Source organism: Talpa europaea (genome assembly GCF_964194135.1).
Source record: "Talpa europaea genome assembly, chromosome: 3".
NCBI classification, from domain to species: domain Eukaryota; kingdom Metazoa; phylum Chordata; class Mammalia; order Eulipotyphla; family Talpidae; genus Talpa; species Talpa europaea.
Genome location: NC_140069.1, coordinates 81,866,790 through 81,893,494, shown reverse-complemented (window position 1 = coordinate 81,893,494; position 26,705 = coordinate 81,866,790). Strand labels below are relative to the sequence as shown.

Genomic DNA, 26,705 nt, shown 5'->3' with positions numbered 1-26,705 from the left:
AAGAAAAGGCAAGAAATAACAAGTGTTGGTGAAGATGTAGGAAAGGAATGAAACCCTGTATTGTGTTACTGTGAATATAAGTTGGTTCCTCCAATAATTAAAAATAAGCTACTATATGATCCAGCAATCTTTCTTCCGGGTATTTATCATCAGAATATGAAAGCACTAACTTGAACAGTTTTATATACCTCCAAGTTCATCACAGCATCGTTTTCAATAGCCAAGATATGCAAACACTCTATCCACGGAATGGATGATTGAATGAAAACCATGTGGCAAATATATACAAAGGAATTTTTTTCAGCCATAAAAAGAAGGAAATCCTGCTATTTGTGACAACGGTGATAGATCTTCAGATCATTATGGTAAGTGAAATATGTCAGAGAGAGAAAGATAATAATATATCATCTCACTGATATGTGGAATCTAAAACAAAACAAAAATAAGCTCATAGATATTGAGAACAAATTAGATTGGTGGTTGGTAGAGTTGGGGGATGAGGGGTTGCACCAAACTGGTAAAGGTGTTCAAAAGGTATGAACTTCATGTTATAAATAATAAGTCAGTCTTGGGGATGTAATATAAACCATGCTGACCATAGTTAATAACACTTTATTGTATATTTCAAAGCTGCCATGAGAGTAAATTTTAAGAGTTTATGCAAGAAAAAAATTTGTAATTGTTTGGTGATGAATGAAAGCTAGGCTTTTTGTGGTGGTCATTTCACTGCACCTACATATCTTGAATCATTATTTTGAATACTTGAAACTAATATAATGGTATGTCAGTTATATTTCTATAAAGAAAAGAATAAAAGAAAAAAGGTGTATTTTAATATGCACACACCCCCATCATATTTTAATTTCCCAAGTATGGTATGGCCTCAAGAAATATTCCTTAAGCTTTCTTTAAGAGGAGAGAGGTAATGAGTTAACACTCTTCAAACCCAACACTGGATTTTGGTGAGGTTTAGCACCTAGTGATGACATTTACCTAGTTATCAGGATTGGGCATTATTTCAGTTATAGACTGACAGAATAATTTGATGTGTCAAATTTGTGACCTTAAAGCTAATAAAAATTCCATCCCCCTACTGTGATTAATATTAGGAACTGCAAATAATGAAACTCAGGGCAGTACTCAGGAGACTAAGTTATAGAAATGAACAATGTGCAGTCTTCAAATCTATTTAGGCTGAAAAGGGAGGATATTATGATATTTTAATAGACTTACACTAACATCAGATTGATGTAAATGAGCATTTAAAAACTGTTGAAATAGCTTAGAAATAGAAAATATATTATTTTTGAAAAGAATTTTATCCATAATTAATTTTATCACAGGCTATCTTTGGGTATAAATTTGACCTATTTCTTTCTTGATTTATGACATGTACTGCTCGAGAAGAACTAGCCAATGATACAAGGTTTTGTGAGTGACAATTTTAATTTAACAATTATTTTAAAATGTAAGTATTCTAAGGGCAGATACAAAACAGTCATTAATGATCTGCCAGAGGTTCACTTGTTGTCTTTAGAGTTACTCTCTTGGGTCAAATGTTATTTTTAAAATTTCTCCTGCGTTACCAAGAAGCAGAATCTAGATAATGTGTGCCAATTATCTCTAAGAATTATCTGGGAATAGAATTAGGGAGCTTTATTGTGTGCTAGGAGGGTTCCTTGGTAGGTTAATTTGGGAAGAAAAAAACATGTGGCCTCCCTTTCTCTTGCCAATCCATTCTAATTTTCAACTAAGCACTAATCAACACATTTAAAAAATTCATATATTCTAGGCAAAAGCTCCAATGCCAGACATTAAGAAAGTTCCTTTGCATTAAATTATGATTAAACTGATCCTACTCACAAATTAATTGGGCAACTGGGTGCCTAAGAGCTGTTGGAACAGCCTGGCTGGAGAATCCTTGGGGTGCTTACCCTTTAACTGCATTAGGTGTCTAACTACAAGCTCTATGCTCCATATTTTATCCCCCCACATCTACCCTACAATCTGGCACATTGAAAGTCAATAAATTATCATTTCACGTACACACACATCTATTTCCCCTCCACCTCCCCTCTCTTCTTATATCTATCCATCCATCCAGTCACACTAAATTCAGTCAATAAATAATTATTAAATACACGCATTCATCCAGGCACCTTAAATCAATTAATTATTGAATACACACATACCCCTCACACTTTTATCCATCCATCCATCCATCCATCCATCCATCCATCCATCCATCCATCCATCCATCTATTCATCTTCTCCTCTACATATATTCAAAGCCCAAAAAGGAGTAAAGGGTGGGGGTTGGGTATACACTTAATTTCTTTGGGAAAATATTAGTTGCTTGGGTAATAAGTTATATATTTTGTAGTAATAAAACAAATTATTTTCCCATTCTGTGTTATGAATTCAAAGCCATTCATCTTAGTTTTACATTAAGTTTCAATGAATAATTTTGCGTAACCTCCCCCATATCATCAAGTTCTTCCTTTTTGTAGTTCTGGATTCATCTGTAATTCATCAATGTATTCGATAAGTTATGGGCCAAGAGTGAGTCTTCCAACATAATATTTATTTATTTATTTGTTTGTTTTTAGTGGAGGCATGTTTTATTTATTTATTTGTTTTGTTTATACCATCACTGGGTACAGTCAGAAGCGCGGGAGGGTGAGAGAATTCACCAGAGCCAGAGCGGGGAGCAGAGCAGGCAGAAGGACCCAAGTACACTGCTGAGGGGAGCAGCGGGCGGCAGGAGAGGTCTGCGTGCCATGTGGGACCCTCCGCCGGTGGCCGGGGAGCAGCTGGGGATTGAACCGGCGCTGCAGAGGCTGCGGGCAGCTTCGCAACCCAGGGCTCAACCGCTGCGCCACCAGGGAGGCCCCCAATATTTATTTTTTTAATTGTGTATTTTCCATTCTTTTGTTGCTTTTTGTATGTGTGTTTTATGGATATAGTTTAGTAGTTCAGGTAACTCAGAGCTCCAATCAGTGAAACACAGATCTCTTAAGATTAACCAATGCAAGTACATTTCTGTGTTTTAAGTTAAAACAGTGTTATCTTCATTTTAATTAGTTGTTTTGATTGACTGATCTCAACTACACTGGATTACGGGGATTCTTTATGTAATTTCTGTAGCTACAATAGATCTTATTGATAACTGACAATTTTTTTTTTTAAATTTGTATGGGTTTCAACAAATATTGCCATTGCATATAAGTTTAATGGACTGCATTAGCCTTGTGATGCAGCTAAATATTCTTTTTTTTGGTTTTGTTTTATTTATTTATTTATTTTGTTTTTGTTTGTTTATACATGCACTGGGTACAGTCAGAAGCACGGGAGGGTGAGAGAATTCACCAGAGCCAGAGCAGGCAGAAGGACCGAAGTACACTGCTGAGGGGAGCAGCAGGCGGCAGGGGAGGTCTGCGCGCCATGTGGGACCCTCCTCCGGTGGCCGGGGAGCAGCTGGGGATCGAACTGGCGCCGCAGAGGCCGCGGGCAGCTTCGCAACCCAGCACTCAACCGCTGCGCCACTGGGTAGGCCCAGCTAAATATTCTAATGCAATATAATCTGAGGTCTCCAGCACCTTTTCTTGTTTTTCCTTAGTTTTATCTAATCACATGGTTTATGGAGGGGAGGGGTTTGGGTGTAAGAGGGGTGAATAGGATATTCAATTTCCTTTCAAAAGTGACTTGGTTGATAACTTCCACACCCTATTGTTTAATTGTATATCACCCTCCCCAAAGCAGACTTTTGATAAGCATTTGTTTGTGCCCCAATTCCCAATTTCCCCAATTCTACCCACATAACCCTGCACACAGTGCCACTCTGAAATCTGGGCTGGGTGAATAAGTATTCACTGCAGCCTGCCTCTTGAGACAGATGATTGTCAGTTGTATGTTTTCATCATTAACCCCAGATTTTTTCATTAGTCACTCTCTTCCATGTATCCTCCCAATAAACCATTATGTTTATGTGATCACTTTGTCATATGAACATGGCAACTTTTGGAAACTGGCACATGAGAGTTCATTTTTCAGGTTTCTATATACAACTTATTCGACAACTGATTAATATAGTTATATTTTGAAATCTGATGAGATTACTCTAATGATATTGTTTTAGTGTTAATTTGTATTTAAAAGATCTGCATGTAGCGATGATCCACACATCACTACCTCACTTCATTCGCGATGTCTTCCTTTTGGTTTACTCATCAGTGGTTTTTCTTTTTTAAATTGAGGTAATGTTCGCTTACATCATTGCTGGTATTTTGGAAATACAGGCCCCCCCTCTTCAGGTATAGTGATTGTAGTGCCCGCCCCCAATCAACCCAGACCACCACCATAGTTCTGTTGTCTTCCCATTTTTCTTGCTCCTTTCCCTCCCTCCCCTTCACTAATGTTTTTATAATTTTCTACTTATAAACCTCAAGTATTTCAAGTAAAATTGATATTAAAGTTTTCAAAATATGCTATCAATAGGGTTGATATTAGTTGCATGGCTTTAAGTTCTGCAAATTAAAACAGGGCTTGTATCAATTGGGTCAGTATTAAATGTGTGGCTTTATTTTATATGTTTAAGTTTTGTAGGTTAAAAGTTTTCTGTATTATGTCAATGAAGTCTCAATTATATGACGATTATTTGTATGTTAAAGTTTTGCAGCTAGATTAATTTCATTGATTTCCTGGAGTTATCTGAGTTTATAATTGATACTGGGTTGCTTGATGGATGTGTTTTCTGCACCACCTCCCCCCATTCAAAATTTATCACCAACCCCACCTTTCCCATCCCCTCAACCCCTCCCACCCTTCCCACTGTCCAGCCACCCCCTTATTCCTTTTTTCTGCCCCTCATTCCACCTTCTCCCTCCTTGTCCCACACTCCACCTTCCTTTCTCTGCCCCCCCCTTCCCATAACCCCACTGCCTCCCTAAAGTGCTTTCTTCCCCTCCCCCCTTCCCACTGTCCCTCCCCCTTCCCACTGTCCCACCCCCTCACTACACTTTCCATCCCCCCACCCAACCTCCTGCCTAGTTCCCTTGATGCCAGCAGACGCTGAAATGATCAAGACACAGTTTGCACTTAACCACTAAATCTTTATTAGTTGAATTTTTATTATAACATCAATAGAGTATTAGTAAATAGAAATACAGAGTAAAGAGAATACAGCAATATAATGGGGAAGGGTGGGGGGGTGGGGAGGTGGGGCAAGGGGAGGGATAAGGAGCAGAGGGAGGGGGAAGGAGAAGGGTTACTGACAGGGGCACAAACAAGAATTCTCATTCCTCACTTTCCTATAACTTCCATGAATATTTACCATCATCATTATCAATTCCATTCCAATAACAATTTCTCAAAGGGTATCTATCCATCCTGTAACTCTTTAAGGGCTTTGCTCACATTTTTAATTGCTGGAAAATATCCAGGGCCAAGAGCTTCTGTTTAATTATTTATCCAATCACTTTTGAACTTTCTAAAATTTTATCCATGCCCAATTCTCCCTAAATAGGTTGACCTCCCTGCAGTTCCTTCCAAGTTTATTTGAAATTTTTGAGGGTAGTAATTAGGGTGAAAGGATCACAAGTAAGTACACGTGTCCACTTATAGAGATATCTAATATATATCATGCTAACTTTTTAACTAATCCCACCCACTTAAGATTACTTAACAGTCCCTCCCATCCTAAAATACTTATGATTATATATATCCCCATTACTTAAACTGATTACACAAAGAAATAAAAATAATAAAATTTTCCACAGACTCATCTGATCTCATTCTACAGTCTGACACAACAAAGAACTTTCAGTCCCACCAGATGTACATTCTTTCTTTAGATGAAAACGTAGCATGGTTCCCACAGGCTCGCCATCTCGGCAGGTGGGCCTTCACTTCCGCCCAGGTCTTTCCAGCAGAGTGTCCTCTGTTGCCAATCTTGGTATCGTATCTGATGTTCGACGTCTGTGGCAGATGACAACCGGATCAATTTAGGAGTCCAAGAGGTACCTGCAAACTCAAACACAAATCCAGACTGCACTATAAAAATGGGCCCCTCTTACTTTGTGCACCTTCAAGTTCACAGACTTATTTTCCATCTTCCAATACAAATACCTCATTGATCCAACTAAATTGACCCTTCAGAAATGAGTGCAAACTTCCTGTTTCAATCTCTCTAGATGATGACCTTCGCTAGCTCTCTCCTGCTTTACCTGACAATGGGAGCTCATTATCTCTTCTTAATTTTTTTAATGAATTGCAAATTTGAGCCAAAAGTCCATCAGTTTTGCCAATTTGTTTTAAGGAACTGACTATTGGCTCTGCTTGAAATTTTTGATGTTTTGGTTTATCTTGTTTACATTTTTATTTTGCTCCCTTTTAAACTTCACTACTTAGCTTTTCCCTTTCATATGAATAAAGGCATCTTTAATGGAAAATGCCAAAAAAATTTAAAGTGTCCAATTAAATTTGATCAACAGCAACAAAATAAATCGACTGAAAGGAAACTTAACAAAATAAATCAACTGACTGAAAGGAAACTTAGCAAATTAAATCAATTAAGTGAAAGGAAACTTATAAAATGTTGATTCTATAGAATAATTTGAGATTACTTATCCTTAACATCTACATTTATAGATAGTATATATAGCAATAGCGCATAGTACACACTGCCAAAGTCTTTCACAAGCTTTACTAATGAACCAAATGTGTCAGGGACTTCATCCACGGGTTGTTAACCCACACCACCATGCTCCCCCTGACTGCTGTTGCTGTCGTTGTCCAATATCTTCAGATCTTCGCTTGCAGTGATGGCAAATGTCCGTGTGTCCATGCTGGGGCTGCAGACAAGACCCATTTCTAGGCCCGCTGCAGCTTGAAGATCAATTGACAATTGTAAATTTGACAAAGAACAACTTGAATTCAAATGTATGGAGAATGGATTGATATTGAGGTAAACTGAAGTGACGCTTCAAAATAGTCCAGAAGCACAAATGCACCATTTTAAAAGTAATTACTCTAAAACACGTGAGTGACTGACACGCTTTCACATTCCATTGAAAGAATAGAAGAGGAAAAGTTGTTTTGATTAAGATAGCCAATTAAGTGTCTTTTTTGAATTTTTGCATCCTGTTGTGTGATTTTAAAAGCCCCAATTAATAACACTGAAATTACATAGTTTAAAATAGATTGAGATGAACAGGATGAACTATTGTACAAATACTCCAGTTTTGAAGAGCCTCTCGTTCACAGTGTTGTAAGAGAAGTTCACAGTAAAGAAATATTTTTCACTAAATTATCAATTTTAATTAGCTTAAGTCTAAGAATTAGTTAATACTTTGTAATTCAATGGAAATAATTTTGAAAGCCAGAGTCACCACTTAAAAACACTGTTAAAGGACACGACTAACCTACAACTAAAAACTCTTAAGTATTTTAACATGCAATAAGGGTGGGCAATAGTGAATATGGGAAAGATGATGTTGATGAAATGAAACTTCACCATTGGACTCCTCTCCATGACAGGTAATCTGAAATATATGCCATGTTGTTTTCTACTGCTCAAACCGTGTTTTGGAAATTGGAGACTGGTGTGTTGAAACACAGGCTCCATGAAGCCCTCCTCTTTCTTCTCTGTGCTTGGCAGCAAAATGGAGTCTCAGCAACCAGGCAGGAAGGATGACACAAATCCTGCAGCAGGGTTAATGGCAGTAGTAAAGAACTAAACAGAAAGAGAGAGGTTAGACAAATGGTTCAAGGTAGTAGCAAGGGACCAGGATTAAGGAAGTCAGGCAGTCCCAGGTTAGCACAAAGCCTCTAGGAGACATCAGATGATGTCACTGGATTGAGGACAACTCTTGTGTTGTCTGTTGCTTTGAGTCATTTGAGTTGCTTTCTAAGGCCTTCCATTCATTTGCAGATTGTTGGCTCCATCCCCTAGCGGGGAGAGGAAACCCCTTTCCATGATGCAAACTCTAATCTTCTTATAGTGGATACATGTCCAGTGCCCCCAATTCTTCCTCTTCAAAGACATCCCTCCCAGGCATAGGAGTGTGGGTCTGGGTGCTAAAATCTTTTCCCCTCTCTAAGCATCCTAATGCTCCAGTCTAGTGAGGGGACTGATGATGAAATGCCCAGATACATATGGAGGCAGAGACATGGATAGATGCTTCCAAGACTTCCGGTGATGCTTTTGTAACTAATTAACACCTGTCGAGATTCTTCTGAAGTACCAGCACAAGTTGATAACATTAATTTAGAGTTTCTTTTGAGAGTTGGGTACGGGACATAGGAGTCCTTTCAATTTGCTACTTGTTAGCCCTCATGTGACTGAGAGGTGGTCACATTTCACAAACATCTAACACACCTGGAGCCACCAATAGTCTCTGGTTACCAGGTTTAACATTTTGTGGACGCCATAGCTGGCATGATGATGGTAAGGTGTTGTGATAAAGCCAGAGTTCTTGGGTACATGTGATTTGCACCAGGATGTGAAGGCACACTCTTAACATGCAAGAGTCCGTCTGAGAGGGCACTTCCTACTCAGGCCTGAGGTGTTTCTGTTGCAGGGGCTTTGCCTGCTCCTGGGAGAACCGGTCGAGTTGCTGCTCCTTGAGAATTAACGGAACCATGAAAGTGGAGTTTGAAGATGGTGAAGTTTCTAAGGGTGCAGCAAAAAGATCACGGAAGCCATTTCACACTGCACCAATAATTTTGGCTTCCTAAATAAGGCGCCGGTCCTCCAATGATGTAAAGAGAGTACCGAAACTGCAAGAAGAGTCATGTCCTCCTCCTCCTTGTCTCCCCCTCCAGAAAGAAAACAGCATTTCCTGTGTTTGTATCAGCTTCTCTGTAAATATTAAAGGAAGAATCTGGCAGCCAATAATTCAGATGGTGACAGAGGTTTCAGCAGGTAAAACATCAATGGAAAGTAAACTTGACAAATTTTAGATTGGCAGTCAGTTTGGAAAACAGAGATACTTTGTTGGTAAATATTCTGTGGCTCCCAGAAAAGGGTTTTGGTGCTTTAGGGGGTGTGTGCTCGTCCAGGGTGGCCCTGACCTTCAGGTGCCATTTCAGAAAGGCTGCGCCTTGGGCTGGCCTGAAGAGGCAGTAATCCAGTTTAGCACACAGTCACTGATTGAGAAGCTGAACAGGAGTTGGTTCTGAGGGCAGAGATCCTGAAGGACATGACAGGTGTTTACATGGTGCTGTAAGATGGTGGGGGTGGGGGTGGTGGGGGTGGGGGTGGGGGCTGCGGAGGCGGATACTGGGGTACAGGAGGCTGGCGGTACCAATGCGGATTCCAGGTGATCATCACAGGAACATAGAGCGAACGCCCATGTCCATCTCGCCCCACTGGGTACCACGCGAATCCTACTGGGTAGGTCGGGTAGGTAGCGTAAGCGGGGTAGGTTTGGTATCCAGGTACTTGAGGTACGTATTCAGCGTACGTCGCCAGGTGAGCTTGATCATCCAAATTTGGAATAGAGAGTCGAGGATACTGATTCTGGATCGTGAAATTGTTGGGAGCTCGGCAATCATAAGAAACTTGCAGTTTCCATCCTCTCTTCACTTGGAGCACTTGGGCCCCATTAGGTGCAATTGTGGGAGTAATCAGCCCATCTTTCACATTTCTGGCCACAAAATCTCGCAGAGCCGCCATTTCAGGTTCAGACAGTGAGTACACGTGCCCGCTGGGAATACTGTGTGCTCCAGGTATCATTTCTATGTTTGGGTCCACCAGGCGGTGATCCGGGTAGACGTGCTCATCCACTGGAGTGTACACATTCTGGACATAGTAATACCTCACTGGTTGGTAAACTCTGTATCCATCTACTGGATAATAAAATGACGGCTGTGCTGGTGGTGGGAGCGGTGGTGGTATTGGAGAATACATCCGGCAGTGGTATCGGCAATATTCAGAATCGAAGACAATCGATCGGGTGCTCCAGGTGATGTTGGGATCGTGTGTGCTCAGCCAGCGCACCCCCAGGACGACAGGGAAGAACGGAGACTGAGTCACATCGAATGACAGCACCTCACGGTGATCTCCCAGGTCAACTATCAGGTCATGGGTTTCATGGACAACTGGGCCCGATGCTATGGGACGTCCATCAATTGCTTCCACAAGTATTGGCCAGTCCTTGACCCTTAGTGGAATTCCATTTTGGGCAACGTATTCGTGATCAATGAAGTTGCCAGAAGCACCAGAATCTATCATGGCTCGGACGAACAGGGTGTGTCTGCCCGGAAGATGAATCTGGAGCATCACTTGCAAGTGTGGAGATGAAGCATCATCTTGTGGGGACCTTATTATTTCTGGCCCGGTCGCTGAAGGTCCCTCTACAGCGGGGCCGGGGAGTTTCCCGCCGGCGAAGCCTTTGAGGCCTTGGCAGGACAGTTGTCGGCGTAGTGACCTCCATTCCCACAGTAGAGGCACAGGTTCAGCTTTCTGCGTCTTTCTTTTTCTTCTTGGGTCAGGCGCATGCGGGCCCCTCCCACCGGCTCAGTTGGATCTACCTGGTGGTGGCTGGCGATGTGAGGCAACACCAGCGCACGGGGCGGGGAGCGCGGCTTGCGAGCTGCGGCGGCCCGGGCCAGCCGTCTCTCAATGTGGATGCACTGGCCGATCAGTGCAGACAGCGACTTGGCAACTTCGAGGCGGGACAGCTCTGCCTGAATGTGGTCGCTGAGGCCCTCATGGTACTGGTCAATCAGCGCAGGCTCATTCCAATCCAGGTCCTGGGCAATCATCTGGAAAGCGTTGGAGTAGTCGACGACTGACCCCATGCCCTGGCGCAGACGTCGGATCTTGCGTTTGGCAGCCTCACGCCTCTGAGGGTCTTCAAAGACGTGCTTCATTTCGGTCATGAAGGCTGGGTAGTTGTGCATCAGGTAGTGGGAGCGCTCCAGTTTGGCGGAGGCCCAGCGAGCAGCACGGCCAGTCATCATGCTTGTCACGAAGCAGACACGGACGCGATCCACAGAGAAATCTCTGGTGCTCTTTTCCATGAAGAGCTGGCACTGGGCCATGAAAGGAACCAGCATGTCTGGGTTGCCGTCAAACTTCTCTGGCAGGTCATCTGGGCACTCTTCCTCTATGGGAGTGGGTGGGGCAGCAGCCGCTGCAGCACCACAGAGCTCAATGTCATCCTCCTCTTCCTCAGGGGCAGGCTCCACTTGCTCCCGGAGGGAGGTGTTCTCCTCTGTGAGCTTCTGCACCTGGTTCTGCAGGTTGTTGTTCTCCTCGGACTGCTTCATGACCTTCTCTCTCAGGTTGTTGATCTCTTCAGAGAGATCGTCCCGCCTGTGTTCGGCCAGGTTGGGATTGTACTGGCCCCTTTGGCCGCTGCGTGAGGAGGATGCTCCAGAGGAGGAGGCGGCAGAGGAGGATGGGGTGTTGGGATCGTTGGGGGGAGGAGGAGGAGGAGGTGGTGGGCAGTCTGGACCCAGGGTGACGGTGGGGATGGGAGGGGTCCTCCCGGGTGTGGCTTCACTCCTGTGGGGATGGAGGCCTGGATCCTGGCCTCCTCTTCCACCCCTTCTTCTCTTGGTTTTCAAAAGCTTTTTGTTTCTGTAAATGAGGATAAAAGCATACATTTAAGTTACACTTTCAAAGCCGCACAGTACAAAATTTTGGCACTTAAAACTATCAGCTAGAATACTTTAAACACATGAGCATTTAAAGTATCTATACATTTAAATACATGAGTATTTAAAGTATGCACTAGAGTAGATTTTCTCATTAATAAGAAAACCCCTGCAAGAGAAAAAAATTAATTTTTGATGTCCAGATGACCTTTTCCTACTCAAAAGTCACCTGTTCATTTTGATCCAACAATACATCACTCATCAACAGCATGACTACTTTTAATGACTGTTAACACTCCATAAACAAGTAGTTTTGTATCTAGGGAGCAGGGTGAGAAACTTAAGACAAAGAGAGATCACCAAATAAAATTTCCAAAAAAAAAAAAAAAAAAAGCAAAATGGTCAACTGTGATTAAAGAAGTTACATGAAAAATTGCTAATGTTCCAGCTAATAGGAACTTCCCCCCTTTTGGAGGTGGGGATTATAATCACAATGCATGTATGTATTCATCAACTCTAGGGGGACAGGGCAACACTAGCCAACTGTCACCATCCAGACCCCCCCCCTACACAGAATGTAGCTAGTTATCAAAATCAACAACAACTGCCACAGAAACCACAGGATTGTCTAAATGACTTTTCTGACCATAGTTGGATTTCCCAAAGAGAATTCTCTGTGGGACGGAAATGGCACTGAATAGCAATGTGTGTATCAGTTTCTCTCCTCTATTTACGCAATCAACAAGTATTTATTAATGCCTTCTAGGAGTAGCTGGTTTATAAAACAGAATATTTAAAGAGGCCTAGTAATGAGTATGAGTATGCTTCAAAACTATAATGAGGACTTAATTAAATAATGCAGGTACAGCACACAGTAAATGTTCAAGAACTGTTACCTGGTATTATTAAAATTATTAAATTATTAAAAAGAACACAAAGGGTTCTATGTAGAGATGAGGATTAAAATGGGGGAGGAGCTGCAATTATAGCAACCTGGGTGTGCATTTCTCACTTAAAGATATTTAAAAATAAAAAATTGTTGGTTAAACAAATGCAGGGCATCGTTTGTTTTATAGATCAGACTGTAATTCCTGGTTTTTAAACAAGGTTTTTAGGACAGCCCCACCCCAAAGTTTGTAAAGTTAACGTAGGCGAGGGCTACACCCCTGGGGGGGGGGTGGATTTGTGTTGTGTGTGGGGGAGGGTTGTTAAATGTTTTAATTATGAATATGGTGACAATAAATCTTATGTATAATAAATTACACATAGCAGCTTTCTGCTACTGTGCTTCCTGAAAATAAGGTTAAATGCATTTAGAGTAACTTATTTTAAGTTCTCAATGATTTTTTAATGAGCTTCAAATTCTTATAGTTTAAGAACACAATACATTAAGCAGGCAGACTGCCTACTCACTGAATTTTAACTTGGCACTCCTGGCCAAATATTCCTCTCTGACCCATCAAGGCAAAAACTGACCTCAAATTAATTACATAAAATAAAACCACACAAAAAAATGTTATTTAGAAAGGTGAAAAACAACTAATATTGCAAAAATAGGACGAAAGAAAAAAAGGGGGTGGTGGTGGAAACCAAACGTGATTCTGTAATCATAAACCCAGTCTCTCATTATAAATAATCCTCCCTCCTTTCCTAAAAGCCCCCCACTTAATCCCTTATGCCCCTTTCCCCTGATCTCCCCCTAGACACCTTTATGCCTTGCACTACTGAAATGGCCTCTTCAAAGAGTGGCTGCCCGGCAAGCAGAGTCCTTAAGGGACGGAAACACTGTGCCACTTTAAAAGTTTTAACCTACTATTTAATTACTTTAATAAATTAGGCCATTAAAGCAATGAGCGTTTGACATTCATGATAAAATATTCACATTTAGTAAAAAGTTAGAAGACACAATTAACATTCAGTTTCATTTCCAAGTCAGATAACTATATTGATGACACAATATAAGGTCACAAAACAATGCAATTTTTATTCATTAAGAGTTTTAATGTCCCATTAGAAAACAACTAATAAGCACAGGTCAGGTGACTCAGGTGCCACTTCTGTCATCTAGACATGAATACTTTCAAAACATACTTTCAAAACCTCTCACAAGGCATTCACAGCATGGCCTGGCGCAGCCTGACTCAGGTCAGGAAGGTCAATCACAGTCACTGGAGTGGGCTGGATTAGGGCCCAGGCCTGATGGTTTTAACATCTGCAAAATGCAATGATGGGACAGAAATTACAATAAATTAGGAAACCAGCAAATAATCAATATATTGTTTAGGGAAAAAGAAGATCAATAAGGATTTAAAATTCAAATGCTTTTTGGTAGTCAAGAAGGTAACATAAAAATGAGAAGAGGTGGGAGTTAATAGCATGGGGGCAGGGGCAGCAGCTCTGTAATTTGGGGATGCATGCCCCCTGCCCCAAAGACATTAATTTGCAAAAACTTAATCCAGGTCTGGTCAAACAAAACCAGGACCTTATTTGACCTGTAAGGTCATCAGTTTGAAGGCCCTGACTTTTACCAGTATCAGGCCTCAGGTACCTATCCATGCAGTTTTAGGTGGGGAGTCTAATTCCTAAAAAAGATAATTGCCCAGTGCAGAGTAGTTTTAAGCATTAAAAGTGATAGGCAGTGACCATTAGTGGATAGGCAGGTTATCAGTCAGTGTAAGAAAAGTTTAAAAATACTGAAACAGCAAATAGAGCTCCAGTTAATGTGAAAACGGGGTACTGTGATTTGATTTAAATTACAGAACTATTATTACTTACACTCCCCCTAAAGAGGAGCTGGATAGGGGGGAGCAGGGTCAAGATACCCAATTCCTGACACCTGAAAGGACACACAACATAAAACAGCGCCAAGCCACCTGGGACAGATGCCACCTGTACATATAAAAGAGAGTTCACAGTTAGTGAGTTTAGAAATTAAATGCATTTGATTAATTACATAATTAAAGAATTAATTATGACTTCACAATGACTTCTAAAATGTTCTATTCTCCAACACACCAAAGAGCAAAGTAGCCAAAATCCACTGCATCTTAAAACATCCTATTAAGAAATAGCAATTCATTAAGCAACTCTTATTAATTGCTTGACATTTTACATGTCCAACTTTCTTTTTTAATACTGTTTATGAGATGTAAATTCTAATAATATGCACTTTTTTTTAAAACCACTGTTCTGAACCTCTTTAAAATGCAGACACAGAATTTCCAAAGAGGAGGGGGACAGTGGGAAGGTTTAGGTAAAAGGGGCATGGTCCTTTACTGAAAGCTGTAATTATGCTGTCATAGATTGTATATTTGTTTGGAGGGTGGGGGTTGGTGGGGTGTGACAGATACTTGGGAGACAAGAACTCCAGCCCCCCCACCTTAAAAGTTCTGATTCACGGTTTATAATATATAGAACCAGGTTTTTAAATTTCATTTATTAGAAACTTAAACATGGTACATCTGACTTGCAGAAAGGCATAAATTTGTTTTATAATCTATATTTTGTAATGTAATTACCTTACATTACATGAAATTAAAATTAACAGGTACCATTCAAAAATATACATTCTCCAAATTTAAATAATTAGCTTTTGCTTTACTTTAAGCTAATTATTTTGAGTATTTTAAAATTAATTTAACTGTTCTGTATAATTACAGCTTGCATTATTGGAGTTTAAAATAGCATGCTTTTTTTTTTCTTTTAAAAAAAGAGCCTGTTTACGCCCAGGGCAGTGAAACCTCAAAGGACCAGGAGCAAGAAGCCAGAAACTGCCTGCAGACACCACAGAAGACAATGAATAAACCAATTTACTTTGACTATTTAACACATATTTAATGAATGCCTGCCATGTGCCAGGCACAATTAATAAATATGTAAGAAAGTCAGCCAGGGCCAATCCCCTAGAGTTCCAAGGGGGAAAAAAAAAAACCAACCAGCATCAGAAGTCCACAGATAAATGCCTCATACTGGCTCAGAAGCCAAGCCCACAGCAATTATATTCCACTTCAAACTCCTCTGAAACACAATTCAAGTTGTTACTCATTTTGTTTCCACTTTATTTTGCATCCACTTTCAGCAGGACCCACCATATAGGTCCACTAGTGTCTCAAATGAACCAAACCAAACCAAACCAAAACCTCCTTAAATGTTAAAGCATTTAAAGCTTTTTATTCATTTGTATTAAAACATCTGGCTGGATTGCTCTTATCAAGTGCCAGTCTTTTAGTTTAGAAGCACTTTTCATAACCCACGATCCGTTTAAATTGTGGGATTATGTTGTTTAATATGCAAAGTGCTTGTAAAAGAAGTATTGAAATGTTAGTGATAATTACTATTGTTAATATTCTTATTTATTATTCTTATGTTTATTATATACCAATGGATAAAAAAGCAAAATCGGCGCAGACGAGAAACCGCAGGAGGGCGGGGCTGTACAGCCAGGCTCAGACAGTGAAGGCACGCAGGCGCAGAGGAGCTGGGCCGAAGCGGGGGGGGGGGGGGGGGGGGGGGGGGGGGAGGGAGGCCCACACTGCGCAGGTGCAGGCAGGCTCTGGGGGAGGCGGGGCCACGAGCCACCTCAGAGGAGGCGGGCTCAGGAAGGGGCCAGGCTTTGGTGAGGCGGGGTCTGGACCAGCCACTTCAGGAGAGGCGGGCTCAGGGAGGGGCCAAGCTTTGGTAAGGCGGGGTCTGGACCAGCCACCTCAGGAGAGGCGGGGTTGGGGAGAAGTGGGGGTCTGGACCAGCCACCTCAGGAGAGGCGGGCTCAGGGAGGGGCCAAGCTTTGGTAAGGCGGGGTCTGGACCAGCCACCTCAGGAGAGGCGGGGTTGGGGAGAAGTGGGGGTCTGGACCAGCCACCTCAGGAGAGGCGGGCTCAGGGAGGGGCCAAGCTTTGGTAAGGCGGGGTCTGGACCAGCCACCTCAGGAAAGGCGGGGTTGGGGAGAAGTGGGGGTCTGGACCAGCCACCTCAGAAGAGGCAGGCTGGGGAGAGGTGAGGGTCTGGGCGAGCAGCCTCAGAAGAGGCGGGGTCTGGGAGAGGTGGGGGTCGGGGGGGCCCCCTTAGAGGAGGCGGGGTCTGGGAGGCGCGCTCGGAGGAGGCGCGGGGCCGAGGAGGCGCGCTCTGAGTAGGCGCGGGGAGGCGCTAAGCGGCTCTCAGCAGATACTGCAGAGAGGGCGCGCTAGAATGGGCGGGGCAGGTCTGAGACTGGCTGCAAGCCTCTCCCACGATCCCCCCTCCCCAAACCCCTCCCCCCGTCTCCAACAGCAGATTCATTTCGTGCAACAAGAGCAATCACCTCCAGATCCAATCTCCCCCCCACCCCCATACAAGGCAAACCAACAGCTTCCACAAACTGTTGCTGGATTCCAATTCGCGCCACCACTACAACTACACTGCCACTCAATCAAGCGCAACTAGGAAGGCAGCAGTTCTGCCAATGCCAAAAAATCCTCTTTACACTAAAATCAGCGCCCCTCCACTCTACTGCAATAGCAGGAATGGTGTGGGTAGAATGTTAAACACTAATTTTTGCCCGGGGCTCCATTTTGTCTAACAGCACCATCATGCAGAGAACCGTCCTGCAGAAAAACATAGTGGGAGCCATTCCAAAAGGTGTGTTAGAGACAAAGGGTGGGGTCTCCCTCTAAAAAGACAGAGTAATCTTACTCTGCAGCTCTTGTTTCTCTATAGTTGGTTTATTTGTAGTGCAAAACAGTGCAGTTTATGTACCTCTGCAGCTGTTATTACTTTGTAGCGCATTTTAGAGATAAATTGGTCTGCAGCTCATGTACCTCTGCAGTTCCTGTGCCTGGTAGCGCAATGAAGCGCTGCTGTAGTGCTATTCATACGCATTTTTGTAGCATTCATCTTCTGCAGCTCAGATTTTGCAGCTCATTTAGAGCGCAAATCAGTGATCGGTCTGCAGTTCATATAGAGCTGCAGCTCAAACTGGTTTGTAGCGCAGCTCAAGCGCCCATCAGTTTGTAGCGCATCGAAGCACCCATCAATGTATAGCGCATTGAAGCGCCCATTAGTTTGCAGCGCATTTGAAGAGCACATCAGCTTGTAGCGCATATGAAGCGCTTATTAGTTCCTAGCTCGCTGAAGCACCCATCAGTTCATAGCTCGTTTGAAGCGTTATCCGTTTGTAGCGCAATGAAGCGCCAATTAGTTTGCAGCGCATAGCACTTTATAGCTCGTTTGAAGAGCAAATTGCAAGTCGGTCTGTAGCTCATGTCCGTCTGCAGCTCATGTCTGTCCGCAGCTCATGTCTGTCTACAGCCCGTCTCTCTAGACTTGGGTCTTGGAAATCAAAGCCCTGAAGGCTGGGTTTGTCCACTCTGTTTTGGGGGACAGCCAGTGAAGGCGTGACAAGGTTTGCGTAGAGAGAGATTCGGGGGCACTACTCCCATCTCCCGTGGACCCCAATAAGGAGGGGGAATGAATGTAATCTTAAGAAGAAAAACATCCTCACCGCATACTCACCACGCGAGGACTCCTCTGCGAAGACAGGAAGGACGGGGGTCCCACACCTGCGCCAGGCGTGGGTTCCGCTGGGTGCTTCGCAGCCCGGAGTGGCTCCGGACGCGAGCCCGCTCAGCGGACCTTTCGCGAGGCTCGGTGGACCCTCTCCGCTGCTCTCCCGAGGGCTCAGTCAGGTTTCTTCGACACACACCAACCGAAGTTGAAGCGCGTGTACCCGGAGCGCCGACCGGGAGCCTTATATAGGCTGAACAGAGGAGGGGGGCGCCAAATCCCAGCGTGCTCCGCGGGTTAGGGGGGCGGAGGGGGGAGCCGGGGAGGGGGGGATGGGGGAAGGGGGTGGGGGCGCGGGCTCCGCTGCCCCGGCCCGCCGCTAGAGGGAGTACGGGATTAAGGAGGGGGTGCTGGATGCTGATGCTGAACTGGCCAAGCTGGGAGGAAAGAAGAAAGGGAGGGGAGGGAGAATCGAGGACTGCCGGCCTAGTCAGGCCAAGAATGCAATTGCCCCGGTGGTGGGAGCTGGGACACCCTTGTGCTTGGACGGGACGGGGTCGGGGGACACGCAGGATGAGCCCCGCGACCACTGGCACCTTCTGGCTGACAGGTTAGTGGCCTTCGCGCGACGGGAGGTCCTGGGGCCAACAGGCCGTCGCCTCCCCATCCCCCCCTCCGGATTTTGGGTAGTTGGGCACATTTTCTGGGCGTGAGCCCCACTTGCCAGCCTCGTCCTCGTTGTACCCCTCCTCCAGGACACCCAGCACCTCACTTCCCGGGTTCGGTGCGGTCCAGGCTTGACCCCTGGCCTTTTTTCTCCGCGCCCCCGCGGCCCCTCCCTGCCCAGAGCGCGCAGAAATTCCATCTCCAGTTTTTTCCAATCCCCCCCCCCCCCCACACACACACCCTCTCAGCCGCGGTTCCTGCTGCAAAAAGCAAGGGGGTCAAAACCTATTTGTGGGGGGGTGCTGTTACCCTAAGATTGGGGCTCTGTGGTCCATGGAACCTGGAAAAGGGCGTCGAGCTACGTCCGTTCTACACAAACATGTCTTTTCTCCTTTCCTGGAATCCTATGGGGGAGAAAAATAAAATGTGCCCTTCAAACCCCTATCTCCCCCCTATTCTTCAGGGCATTTCTGGGCAGCGAAAAACCCGTTTTTCTTACATTTTAAGGAGAAGGGAAGCAGAATCATTAAATGCTAGGAGCTAAACAGGGCGTTCAGGTCAAGGTTTCCTCCGGCCGGGTGCCAGAGACGCTGCAAACAGCACCGTTTGACCCACCAGAGCAATATTTCGAGAAAGCAAAATAATCAAAAGCAGCTGTGGATGCCTCCCATGAGCTTGGTGGGCTGCGGAGGCTCCCAGCTATGGCTTTTTGGTGGTGATTAGAAGGTTTATGCAGACATCTAGCTCTCCCTGCAACGCTTTACCTTATTCTAAATCATGTAGGGTGAACGAGTACTTTTAGTCAAGGTAACCGCACGTTTAATCTTTTTAACGTGTTGTCGAGATTCAGCCACAAATATTTGTGTGTGTTTTAGGTTACAGACATTAGCAATGAGTTGCAAGACTCTAAAATACGGATGAGGAAGGCTGCTTAAAAAAAAAATAAAAAACACCCCAAAACCCTTAACACGAATTTAATTTGAGCTCTCAATTGTTAGGCGCTGAGAAAACTGACAATCTGTTGATAAAAGAAGTAAAAGTAAAAGAAGTTTGCAATAAATGGAAAACCAAATTGCCTACAGCTGAATGAGGTTCCTGAAACATGGACGAAACACATTAGTATTTGAAGGTTAAAGTTGAGCATATTTAGTAACATTGCTGGAGATGATTTTATAATTAAAGGAGAAATAAGAATTTAACCTGTTATAGATGACAGGGTGTCAGGGATTGCATTTAAAAGCAAGCCTTTCTAGGAATAAACAAAACTATATTTACTCTTTTTTTTAATCAGAAATAAGATGTTGACCATCAGAAATATGAATCAAGTGCAGATTTCCAACAGTGAAAGATGTTTTTCTAGGAAGTTGGGTGAACACAATGTCACTTTTTAAAAGTATCTTCTAATCTTTCGGATGTTCACCTTTTCTGCAAGATAGAAGAGTTTTAAAATTTATGTTTGTTCTGGTAATGGCCAGTCTGTCAAATTCTTAGCATCTTTTTTTTTTTTCATTCTGAGAAATTACCTATTTGTTACTGATTGACATTCCTTTTCTAAAAAATGAGATTGAAGACCAGTATAGATGGAAAATTCAAGTTTAAATATCTATCCCAAGACTTTGCAACTGTGAACAAGTTTGTTTTATTTCAAAATGTTAATCAGAATTTTTTTTTATAAATAAGTGTTACTTTTATAGTAGCAATCCAAAATTTTTGTACAAATTTAGGGAAAAAACTTGACAAAGCTGAAAAAAATGAAGAAAATCAAGACCACCTGTAACAATTCATTCCAAGATGACTCCAGTAAACCTTCTGGAGTTTTCTTTTCTAGAACTGCTTCATGCATATAGATATACCTAGTAATTATATATATTTTCTTAGAGTTGCATGTTTATAAATTCTGGAAAATAAAAATGGGTTCAAATTAATTTCCTTCCTAGGAAAAGTTAAATAACATTGTTTGCATTTTTTTCCTTAAAGGATATACAATCAGTGACTTTTTCTAATTAAAAATTTAAATGAACAATCTTAGTACATATTTAAACCAGAGAACTGAGAATTTCTTCTAATATTTCTATTCTAATACATAATTACTTATGGTTTTTGTGTAGTTCCATGTGTTTTTTATTCCAACACATGAAAAAATTTTCACTTATCTCAAAAACATATCTCCTAAGGGGGGGAGGAATAGGTGAGTAGCTTAGATAAAGATTTTTATCTAAAACAGCAAAAACAGTATTACAAATAAAGCTACATATAACATTTTTGTGTTAAAACCACAGAACATTGCAGACCACCCCAAAATTTAATAGACAAGGATTTAAAACACTTTTTTGATATTTAGTATTTATAAATAAATGTAAAATTTACATTTTAAATTGTGGGTTTTTCTCAGATACTTATTCCCAGTGTTAACTATTTTTTAGCCATTTTGAACAAAATTATATGCAAAGCAAAAAAGTACAAATGTGCATTATATATATTTGTCAAATAATAAGTAGGCATTATATTTAAACATTTTAATCATTTTTATAAGAATCTGCCATAGCTCTATGAAGCTGTTGATGTGGTGGGAAAATTGTCTTTTAAAGCAAAGTGGGATTTTCACTTGTTAAATAGTAACTAGACTTTCTATTTGGACATTTTACCTGTTTTATGACAGTTTGCTATGTATGCTCTGAATCTGAGTACTTCATGTATTTAACTTAATTTCTAGAGTGATGGGAAAATTGTACTTCAAAACAAAGTGGATTTTTCACTTGTCAAATAATAACTGGACTTTCTAGTTGGATATTTTAATCCATTTTTAAGAACAATTTCCCGTGGATATCTGGACTTACTTATTTACCACCTGTATTTGCCTTCTGGTATGGAAGGAGAAATTATTTCTAAGTAAAGTAAGATATTTAGTTATCAAATAACAACTGGATTTTCTCATTAGACATTTTATCTATTTTTAATGATAGCTTGCTATGGCTCTCTGACTCTGCTAATTTACCCATCCGTTTGGTTTAACTTTTAGTATGGTAGGGAAAATTTATTTTTGAGCAAAGTAAAATTTTCAATTGTCAAATAAATAGTAACTTGACTTAGTATTTGATCATTTTATTCATTTTTAAACAGTTTGCTATAATTCTAAAAACTGTTGATCAACATCATCTGTTTAGCTTAATTTCCAGTATGGTGTGCAAATTGTATTTCTAAGCAAAGTGGAATTTTCACTTTTTTCCTCACACATAGAAAATAGCAAGGGACAGCAGCAGAGGAAACTGGAAAGGGATAATCTTAAAGAGATCCAGATCGCATGTATCCAACTTCTAATACTGGTTTTCCACTAGTGAAATCACGCTTTAAACAAAATGCTGAAGCAGTGAGGAAATCCTGACAAGTTAAAAGAAATTCTCAATCAGGTATTTTAGATTGTTCGGCATTCTAAGTGCAGTATTTCTAAGTCACATATTCTCCAAAATAGCAAACCATGTTATTTCTTTTTTACTGTCTGCACTTACTCTATTTGACCCCTTTGCTTAAACCTCATCCTTACCTCTGTTCTAAAACCCATACTGCAAATTCTATTGCTAATCTTATTTCTTACACTTAATGCAGAAAAGGATCCTAGGTATATAGATGATGTGGGTATATATGTCCATTAGACATTCTTGGACTGGACTTCTGTTTTAATGCAGAGCTTCACAGGAATATTAATGTGATGCTTTTCTCCCCATCCATTCCAACCTCTCCAGCAGAGATGGGATCCAAAAGGACAGACAGATATGCACAGACAGACAGATAAACACATGTGCAAAAATCATTCAGACTTTTTCTAAACTCAGGATCCTGTTCTCTAGACTGAGGTCTCCCTGATTTCCAGAAATGTTAGACCTGATACAGTAATGCAGATTTCATAAAAAGGAGCTGTTGGTGTTTCTAAGAATCAACAAGTCTTTTCAAAAGACTATGTTTCTGATTGAGGTTCTTAGGTTAGTGGGATCAGATCGAGTGTCAGTGCTGTTAAAACTGTTTCACATAAACTGTTTTCAAGCAAAATACTCTAAACAAAATGCCAGTGTCTTAAAAATTTTCAACAATGTAACTATAGTACAGACAGTATCAAATAAAAACACAATCTCCATAGACTAACACAAGAACAAACATTTCCATGGATGCATCTTTCCGTCTAGTCTTTGTTCCGTATACACATGTATTTTTTACATGCTATTGTTTTAATATGTGCAGGTTTTTTAATGTTTTGTTTTGAGGGGTAAATGAATCTTTAGCAAAGCATTTGTCAGGGCTGCAGGGTGCTTTTCTGTGTGAGATGGTGTGTAGACTAATTAGCAAGATTGCTTTGTGAGCGTGAGGCAGGCTGCACCAGCACCGGCCAGGTGTTTGGGACCAGGATTGGTGCCTGGTGAAGATCACAAACCTTTACCTTGGGTTGTGTTTTCTTCAATATCTATATGAATGATTCGGATCGAGATTTGGTTGCTTGCTTTAAAGTCTATGGATGACTTAAAAAGGGACACGGCTACAAATGTATAGAATGCAGAGTTAACATGGTTTATATAGCTGCAGTGTTATGCTGAAACTAATAACATTTTATAGCGGTAAATGCATCACAATTCACTGGTGTGTAGAGAAGGAAGTGACTTGATATGGTGGCAGTGTTTGAGGGAAAAGATTAATATGAACCAGCAACCTGATATGGTTGCAAAAAAAAAAAATCAAGTTTAGATTCTGATAATAGTAGAGTGTCCATATATCACAAAAATTAATAGTACCCTGCTCTAATTAACCACATCTGTAGTATTGTGTCCATTTCTGGCTGTCACATTTAAAGAGAAACTTTGACAAATTAGACAACTTCCAGAGCAGTCCGTGGGGATGGTGTGAGGTCTGGCAATCTTGTCATAGGAGGTATCCTTAAAGGGTCTGGAAATGTTTAGCTTGAAGAGGAAAAGTAGACATAAACTCTTCTGTTTGCTTCAGAAAGCAGAACTGCCATCAGTGGGTGAAAGGTAGAGATGGATTTCAACTCGAAACCTTTCTAACAGTACAGCTCAACAAGGGAATCAACTTAATATCTTTACTTCTTTTCATTTCAAATATCAGAAATACTTTCTTGTGATGCAATGAATATTTAGTTTGAAGGCCATGGTAATCTTTTAACGTGGGACAACAAAGCTTTGTAATAAAAATATTTTTTTCTGATAAACTGTCTTAAAAGAATAGTTCTGTGTGTTGCAAGTTGATTTCTCAAAGTAGTTGCAACAGAACAATTTAAGGCATTCTTGCCCCTCTTCACATTCCATTTCAAACAAGAAAATCTGGAAGAAAATAGAAGATTTAATTTTTTTTTCCTGCAGTGTCTTGACTTTAACTCACTGCTTTGAGTTATTCCTGGTGTCCTGGTGTTTCTTGCTACCTGGGAGCAGGCTTCTAGGGCAGAGTGGCCGGCTGTGTGGGGGAGCCTAGGGTGAAGTGGGAGCGGGCACTGCTGGCTGTTGGCCCAGGACAGCTCAGCCCTTGACAGCTGCCTCTTCCCCATGGGGAAATGTGAGGCAGTTCTTCTCCCATCTGTACTGTCCCCCCCCCCATTTTATATTTTCTTATTGTGCTTACAGTCACAATTTTTAGCTTGCAATAGAAAAATGAAGTCTTTCAGCTTCTGACCTGGTGCTCTTTTAGCCTAGTTTCTGATTGCTTCAGGAACACATTCTCAGTGTCTCAAGAATGTCTCCGTGCAGATTTTTCTTTCCTCTCCATCTGAATATTTGTAGTTTATTTTGAATGCCACATCTAACTTTGAGGATGTGACTGCTCAAAATTAATTTGGGAACATGTACATGGGACTTCAGAGGAGTGAGTGAAAGCTAACCTGGAATGCATCTGACTCCTAAGAAACTATTTTTATACTCTGGAGCCTTATAAAATAAGGGGGGACTCTGATGAGAGATGTGAAGCAAGGAGAGAATGTTCTTCAGTCATCTTTTCTAACCAACTTTTTCCTCCTTTCGTGTTTGCCTCTGCCCCCTACGCCCAGAACTTCCTCCTCCTCTCACATCGCTAGGTCAGAAACACTCACTCTCACTCCGTGTGAAGTATGTTTTTAATGTTGAACGAGTTTCCTCTATTTTCTCTTATGAAGGATGCCGTGCACTTTTGTGGGATTGTAATAATACACAGGGCAAGTTTTCATGGCTTGCGTCCCAGTTGTTGAAGAAGCCACAGGCGTTCCTGGGCTGAGCTCATATTTCCGAGAGAGAAACGCTCAAAGATGAGCTTCTGGCTTGTCATTGCTCGCTCACCTGATCTGCAAGCATCTACTTGCAATTCCTTGAATGCAAATGCTTGCTCCTGCTTCTGGGCTACATAAATGATCCCCAATGTTTACATTTTAAAATGTAAAGAAGTTGTCTTGGGAAATAATAGGCAGCCTCAAAACCCGAGTTGCTGGCATGAGAATCAAATGTTATAATCTTGAAAAGATTAATATAACTAAAGGTAAACTGCTGTTTTCTTCTTGGGTCACTTTGGTAGAATTTTAATTTTTGTGTGTTCTTGGAATTTCTATTAAATATTTTATAATAGTGGTTTAAACGTATTTTATTCCTTAAAATCACTCATCTTTTGCACATCTCAATTTCTACATAATTGCCTTGGAGTGATCAGATTTTTAGAATAGCTCTTCTGCATTCTTTACCATGGGAAATCACAGTATCTGTTGTAACACAGAAGGCAGGCTTGCTTTTCTGACAAGTGAAGCGCTCCTTTGGAAAATATTTAGGAGTTAGGCAGCTCAGCTGTAAATTCTTCCCCCATTCTTTAGCTTTTTACTCAATTCATCTGGTCACTACTTTGATTATCATGGAGATTTGGAGCTCATTGCGAATTTGAAAGAAGAGATCACAGTTAATTTTCCTATTGCAGTTAAGTAACATATTTTACTCCCCAGTTTCTTTAGCAATAGGCATAGAAATAAAGTTGATCTTTTACCTTGGAATGGAAGAGAAAAGGAAAAAATTAGGCCCAAGGTTTTTTGTTCTTTCCTCCTTAGCAAATTGGTGTTTCTTGCTGTGCGGTAAAATGACATTGGCTTTTCTCTTCTATGAAATCAGAGTTAATCGATGTAGCACCTTTAACAGTTTTCATTTTTTTATAGTTATAGAGTTGATTTTAGCGCTGCAGAATTAGAAGCAGTGCAGGTTGCTTTTTGATATGCTTATCAAAATTTGAAATGTATTTTTTTTGTCTAGTTGTTTTACTTGTGGAAGTTTAGCTCACAGATAACAGTTATGAAAATGCTGAAAGATAAAAGTATGAGGATTTTCATTGTGGTGTTGATGGTAATAATGAAAAGCTAGAGAAAATACTGGTTAGCTTTACTAATAATTCTTTTATTGATTGATTTGACTTACTTTGGGGTTATCGGCTAGCTTTGAAGACTCCCTGGTAGATGCTTAGGAATACGTGATCCCAATTAATAAGGATTTATCAAATAACCACACATACAAATGTGCACTTAGAACTATGATAAGTGCTACAGACACTACATAATTTCTAAGTAAGGAATTTGGCCAGACAAGGGGCTTAAGGAAGGCTTTTCTGAGGAAGTACTCAAATCTGAAGGATGAGTAAATGTTACTGAGGTGAAAAGGAAAGTTATATTTGAAGTGAAAGAAAGAGCTCTGTGGAGGCCCTAGGGCAGGTTGAGCCTGGAAAATAGAACATACTGGAAGGAGTCAAGTAAGGTTGGAGCCTAGAGTGAAGGAGCACTAAATGAAAGACTAGGCTGGAGGCAGGGAGCAAATCTGTAGCACCTGTTACACTGCTTTAAAGAGCACAATCTTTATCCTGAAACTTACGGGAAGTCACTGGAGGAGTTAAACCAGGACATGATTAGATTTGCATTTCAAAAAGCAATTTGGCTGCTTTGTGAAGAAAGGATTCGAGGGGTCAGA

General features: G+C 41.5%; 2 protein-coding genes across 5 annotated transcripts in view; one reads left to right on the top strand and one right to left on the bottom strand.

Moving 5' to 3' along the window:
• Positions 1 to 10,356: 10,356 nt before the first annotated feature.
• Positions 10,357 to 11,613, bottom strand: PEG10 (paternally expressed 10; the record flags this gene model as incomplete). Its single annotated transcript, XM_084230580.1, has 1 exon — positions 10,357 to 11,613. One exon carries the CDS (start codon positions 11,611 to 11,613, stop codon positions 10,357 to 10,359), a length of 1,257 nt encoding a protein of 418 aa, XP_084086706.1.
• A 6,882-nt stretch (positions 11,614 to 18,495) lies between these two features.
• Positions 18,496 to 26,705, top strand: part of SGCE (sarcoglycan epsilon) — a gene marked incomplete at both ends in the record, with an annotated part of 68,035 nt that continues 59,825 nt past the window's right edge. For 2 of the 4 annotated variants that reach the window (XM_084229673.1, XM_084229672.1), the window contains one exon: positions 18,583 to 18,691. In XM_084229673.1, the coding sequence (XP_084085799.1) occupies positions 18,583 to 18,691 (109 nt within the window). Of the gene's footprint in view, positions 18,692 to 26,705 lie in introns of all 4 variants that reach the window. The other 2 variants (XM_084229670.1, XM_084229671.1) reach the window with 2 other exon arrangements.